This window comes from Rhea americana, unplaced genomic scaffold (assembly GCF_003343005.1).
Source record: "Rhea americana isolate MKP2758 unplaced genomic scaffold, rheAme1 scaffold_16, whole genome shotgun sequence".
Taxonomy (NCBI): Eukaryota; Metazoa; Chordata; class Aves; order Rheiformes; family Rheidae; genus Rhea; species Rhea americana.
In genome coordinates, this window is record NW_028185705.1 from 1474 (window position 1) to 7521 (window position 6048).

At 51.4% G+C, this 6048-nt stretch overlaps 1 protein-coding gene across 3 annotated transcripts in view; it reads right to left on the reverse strand.

The window, feature by feature from the left end:
• Positions 1-305: 305 nt before the first annotated feature.
• LMCD1 (LIM and cysteine rich domains 1) overlaps positions 306-6048 on the reverse strand; it is a 37398-nt gene continuing 31655 nt past the window's right edge. For all 3 annotated transcript variants that reach the window (XM_085300016.1, XM_085300017.1, XM_085300018.1), the window contains exon 6: positions 306-5569. In XM_085300016.1, coding sequence (XP_085156142.1) covers positions 5411-5569 — 159 coding nt within the window. In that variant the 3' untranslated portion in view covers positions 306-5410. The remainder of the gene's footprint in view (positions 5570-6048) is intronic.

Genomic DNA, 6048 nt, shown 5'->3' on the forward strand with positions numbered 1-6048 from the left:
GCGCCGGCCGAGCCGCCGCTTCTGCTCCTCGGCGGGCCCGAGCGGCCCCCGCCAGCTCTCCCCGGGGCTCGCGCCGTGCGGACCCCCGAGCCCGCGCTCGCCGAGCAGGCGCCCTGCCTTCCAGGGCCCGAAACCCCTTCCCCTCCGTTTCCTTAGGAGCGCAGCGCAGCGCGGGGATGCTGGAAGACATAAACCAAGTGTTCTTGCAGCGTGCAAGGCAGAGTAAGGAAAGTGCTGTAAGATACGTATGGTGCCAAGGCTTGCACGCACCAAGTCTTAAAAAAAGGACACAATACATAAACATCTAATTGTGGAGAGATTTACTTGTTAAGTGATTTGACTGGACAGGTTGAATTAAAAAGTAAATAAAAGCTCAAATTAGATGTATAGAGGCCTAAGTAACCCTGCTTTTTATAGAGTAACACATACCCAGATGAACGCTGTTATTTGCAGAGCCCTAAGGCGGCGGCGGCTGCGTCTGGTCTCCAGACAAACGCTTTCAGTGAAACACGAGCACTTCCTGAATGCTTGTTTTTGCACCCCTCAATTTTCCCCCCGGGGGGTTTTGGAAAGTTCTAGTGCAGTGTTTATACAGCCACCTCGGTCTGCCTTTGGTTTATGTTCTTCTCACCTGACACCACCAACTTTTGACACTTAAAGGAACCTGAAATTACACTATATAAAGAACTGAGGGCAAAAATAAAACTCTTTAAAGTTTGAGCAAGACAAGCCTCTTCCACCCAGGTAATTACTGAGTKGTGCTAGAGATGACACCGTTTCCGTGGCCCTCGCCTACCCCCGGGTAAACAGCCAGCATCACGCCGAGTGCAGCCGAGCAGGGCCAAGCCAGGGCGCTGGAGAAATACCCGAGCGAGGAGGACTTTTGCTACGCTGTGCTGAGGAGGAGAGTTGGCCGCAGCCCTCCCCGGCCGGGACGAGGCGAGGGGCGGCAGCGCGGCTCGTCCCCCCGGCGCCAGCCCCCGTGAAGGGCCTGAGCCGCYGGCGACGGGGACAAGCCGGGCGGCGCTTGCAACGTCTCCGAGCCCCTTCCTGGAGGCTGGTGAGAAAGTAACGTGAAGGGGCTGGCGGGGCGAGCGGGCACCAGGCGTTGCCCCGGGGTCTCGGGGCACCCCGCAGCAGGGAGAGGGCGCGCACGCAGCCCAGCGAGATCGCTGCTCTTTAACAGGAGCTTTCATTTGAAACAAGGCTGTGGAACACGACGGCTGCTCCTGTCGCACACAGCAGCCGCGTGAGACACCTCGACTTTTACCAGTTCACAAGAGCGAGCTTCCGCAGGCGGCGGCTAGCCCTCCGCGAGCCAGCAGCGCCCCACTGCTAATCTAAACTCCCCGGAAAAGCAGCGACCGCGGCGCACCGCAGACACAGCTGCAGCAGCCCTTCCTTCTAGACAATAAACCCTAGCAAAATGAAACGTGATGTCTTCACCTGCGGGACATGTGCACACTGAATTTCAGTTTTAATAAAGACACTAAAGACTGGCATACGGTTTGAGCTGTTAAATCCATTAATTTAATGCAYAGCATTTTGCTAAGCTGTTTAATTGCAATGAGGTTTGTTTTTGTTTTTTTAAGCAGAAAGTATTTTAGAGGCTACAAAAATACCTGGAAAGCTGGGGTAGATGCCAGAGATCCAAAAGACTTAAAGTAAGCATGTGCATGCTGAAACAGGGACGTTAGAAGAAAATTACAATTTATATTTCACAAAATCCCAATCCAAACTAGAACATGCTGCACTGGCATTCAACTCAAAACAGCTGAATAAAGCCATTAGTGATGGAGTATTTTTGTATTTATGGAAACGGACTGAAAAAAAGAAAGAAGCTGATGCTATCTGTAGTAGGAGAGCAGTAGACGGTGATCATAACCCAGGAAAACAAATCCATGACAAAGGCACTATGACTGAAGATGATCCTTATATGCAAAATGGACTTTACGCCAGGACATRGTGAAGAGCAAACAGCTCAATAGCTGTTGTCCGGAGAGGATGAAAAAGCAAGCCCAGATTTAATGAGCTTGAGAGCACTAAATTAGAGAGTAAGAGATCAAACTAGAGTGCATCTGCAGCATTATGTAGAATATTCAAAAAAAAAAAAAGAAGTGTTGACTGTTGATATTCAGGATTTTAGGCAAGTACCTTTAGTTGCAAAAAGTTTTAGGACAGTAACAGCTGTGTTCTCGTTCCAATAGTTTAAACATCGGGCTTAACTCTGCACTCATTTCTACAACTGAAAACTATATAATTTTAATTCAGTCATGCTAAGTTTACAGCCGCAGAACAGAAAAAAAATGGTTGATAACAAAATAATTTCAAAACGGAAAGCAGGGCCCCTGATCCTGCAAATCCTTCCTTGCGGGAAGGGCCCCGCGCAGACCGTCTACGCAAAGACGACCCGCGCGCCGAGGAGGGGCCGAGCCAGGCGCTCGCAGGAGTGCTGCGGAGAGCACCAACACCAAACCAAGAGCTTCGTTAAGCGCTTATGCAGCCCGCCCCGGTTCCACTGCCAGGTTCGTTACTGGAGTCACTAAGGATTAGTTGGGAGASGCGGGAGGAGAAGCGCGCGGGACCCACGAGGTCCGGACCCGCGGGAGCGCCGCCCTCGCCCAGAACGTGCCCGTGCCCAGGCGCCCGCGCAGCCCCGCCGGCCGCTGCCCGCTCCAGGAGCTCGCTTTGCGCCGAGCGCTTTAAAASGGCGCTTTTTGTGGCGCCGGGTTGCGAGTGCCCGGAGGCCGAGCCGGGCTCCGGGGGCTCCCGAGGGCCCTCGCCGGCGCCGCGCAGAGCTCCAGCTGCGTCCGGCATGGGGCTTCCAGCGTCCCAGTTCAGCCACAGCATTGCAGAARCACCCGACTCGGGTCACGGACCCGGCTCACCCCGCCTCTGCGTTCACTTCAGCACAAACACCCTGCGAGCACTTTGCAGCCAACCGAGGCAAGGCAAAACAAAACCCAGGCCAGCCAGGGGGAAAGACCGCAGCAATCTGCGTTTTCCGTGGTCGTGGTGGTTAGTTACTTAATAGCTTTTCACTTTTAAGAACTTGGTGTTCTATTGATTTTTGCATTTGGTTTATACGTTTCCTGGATGGGTTATCTCCGTATACCTAGCTTGCGGGCAAATCGCKCTGAGAGAGGCAACCAGCTGCATGCACAAATGGACAGTGACTTTCTAGCAAGGAATGCTGTTTGGATGTTAGTGTCTTTGCCGAAACAGCGTCTCCTAAGTGATGCAGGCTATTTCCATCACTGCTTACTTTGAGCATACGCATGTTTGSCTGCCTTAACTTAGCAGGGTTTAGAACAACATCGTGCCTTCAGAAAAATTACAAAGGTTTTAGGAAGTTTCCATTGTAACAAAACAGATGCAATAAAACTAAGCACTGGGTTTAGCTCTTCATCCCCGCTTCGCTAACAACCAAAGTGCCTGTATCTGAAGCTAGTCAGAGAGAATTTGATTACGCCTTAGTGTGACTTGRGGCCTATGCATCTTCTGATGTCTTGCAGCATCCCACCAAGTTTCCAGAAGCAATGCCCCCAGACACTGGAAGTAGCTGCTGTATAACCAGAGATGGGTCAGACTGACACGAGGGCCACGGGCAGCCCAGGAGCGCGAGCGCCACGCGCCCATCGCTCCCGCCACCAGCGCCACAGGAGCGGCATGTTGCTGCTCTAGTTCTGGAGGCAGGGTTTCATCTGCTCTTTTGAGATCTCTCAGCATTTCCAGGAACATTAACTATACAAAYGGAGGTGGGAAGGCTGGAGGCATCCACCAGAGCAGCCCACACTCACCCCCACAAAACATTTGGACGCATCTTTTACACTAAGTCTTTATCTCACCTACTCTAAAACAGTGATCAGCTCGGACCTACTCCTTCCTAGTGGTAGATCTCGTCACCACGGGGTGCAAGGCTTCAACAAGCTGCACACAGCAGAGGCTTGCGTGCAGCTGCGCGAGCGGAAGGACAGAGGTGGAAGCTTGCTTTGTGCATCCTGCTGTCAAACTTGCATGCTGTCATTTGTGAGCTATTTTACAGCAATTAAGCAAACATTCACAGCAGGGAGTATGCTCTGAAAGCAAGAAGCCAGCATCTTCTGTCGGAAAGAGAAATATCTTAGCAGCTGTGAGCTCCTTACACCTCTACAAACAGTATTCCAGTTCTTTCTGGCAAATAACTGACATTTAGTATAMGAAAAAAGACCAAGTGCACAGACAYCTACTAGTCTGGACTGTTGGACAGCTTGTGACCAACAGAAGGATTGCATGACACGGGGAACGAAACGCAAGTGGATTCAGTGGTGATTCTAGGCGGCCGCCGTCCCTGTTCAGTCTGAAGTGCAGCGGCGATCTTACCTCGCGCACGGAGAGCACGCTGCGGCCGCGCCGCCGCCGGCGGGGCGAACAGCCGCCCCGCGGGCTCTGCAATGSAGACACACTTCTCCTGCCTGGACACCGTCATTAACACGTTACAGGGGAAAAACAAAAGACAGGAAAACTGGCATGGCAGTACGTCAGACATGAAAAACCTGAGACAACTCAAGCTGAAGAGTTGTCTTCCATAAAATTCCTGGTCAAGACAAGCTGAAATAAGGTCCATGCTGTAGATGCTAGCTACCTCCGGCACTAGTGCGAGAACACAACGCCTCTCTGCTGAAACACACTCACTTGAAACAGGGTGGGAGGCGGCACGGGAGAGAACTCWGCAACAAGGTGCTGGGAGGAGCTGCCCGGAAAGTCTGCACTCCCGTTTCATGTCTACAACTCAGATTAGTTGAATTAGTCAACTGTCCATAACTAGTCTGCCATTGGGGTCGATCTATAAAGCTTTTATCTTGCTAAGGTTAAATAAATCATTCTGTATGCCAGCCTTTACTTATTTTTACATTACTGTAAACTTACAAGGAGAAAGCTACATATTGCAGGTATTTTATATCATTTGCTTTCAGAAAGTTATTGCTTGGTTAACCAAATTCTTTAAAATCATTGATTTAGTACAATTGTCAACATTGTATTAATGTAAACTTCCAGTATGGATTTCAAAAAACACCTTGTTATTGGCCATCACCGTAGGTTTAGTGTATCAAAAATTAACTTTGAGATGTGCTATTTCTAAGAGAATTTACAAGACCTTAAATACGAGAAGCTGAGAGGTTTGCATTTTAAACAAAAAAATCCCAAATTTGTGTTTAAACCTGATCGTAGTAAGATGCACCTCGTACACCCCACCCCTCGGACACGAATAGGATGCAAGGGGGTAGTTAGCTGCTGGCAAGTGAATAGCCAGGCTCTAATTTGAGCCTAAAGAACATTTTTTTTTTTTTTAAAGAACCTTCCACTTCTCAAACTGCACCAATTCTGGCTTGGATCTGGGAGCCAAGGGTGCCTCCCAAGCGGCTCTGGTTCAGGGACGTCTGCTTCCACTGCAGGCGGCACACAGCAGGCTGGCGCTGTCGAGGCTGAAGGGCTTGCCGGTCAGCAGCGTCTCGCACCCCTCGCAGGCGAAGTGCTTCTTGTGCCAGCTCATCCCCTCGGCCTGCTGGTAGTCCTCCGCGAAGATGATCTAGGGAGCAAGCAGAGAACCGCTCGCTCCCGTCGTTTCTGCCGCGGGCAGCCCGACCGAGCGCGGCGGCGCGGACGAGGCGAGCGGCACCCCGCCGAGCGGGGCTCGTCGGGACGGGACGGAGCGCCCCGAGCCAGCGCGACTGAACCCATCAGCTGCTGAGATCAGTCTTCAGAGAACGCGTAAACAGGGATGGGACTACTCGGGAGCGATTAAGCCAAAAAAAAAAAAAAATCAAGGGCTGCAATTACAAACTATAAAAGCGTCACTTTAAACATGACGAGGGTTAGATTCCTGCTCCAAGATAAATACAGCGCAGCTAGCGGAGGTGAAGTCACCAATACTTTACTTTCCCACCCTGTTTCCTCCAGCGCAGGTCCCTCCAGCTCCCCAGTGAAGCTGCACGTCCCAGCCACCAACACCAGAAGGATACAGCTAGCAGGGGGCGAGGCGCTCGCTAGACGGGCCCCAAATTAACG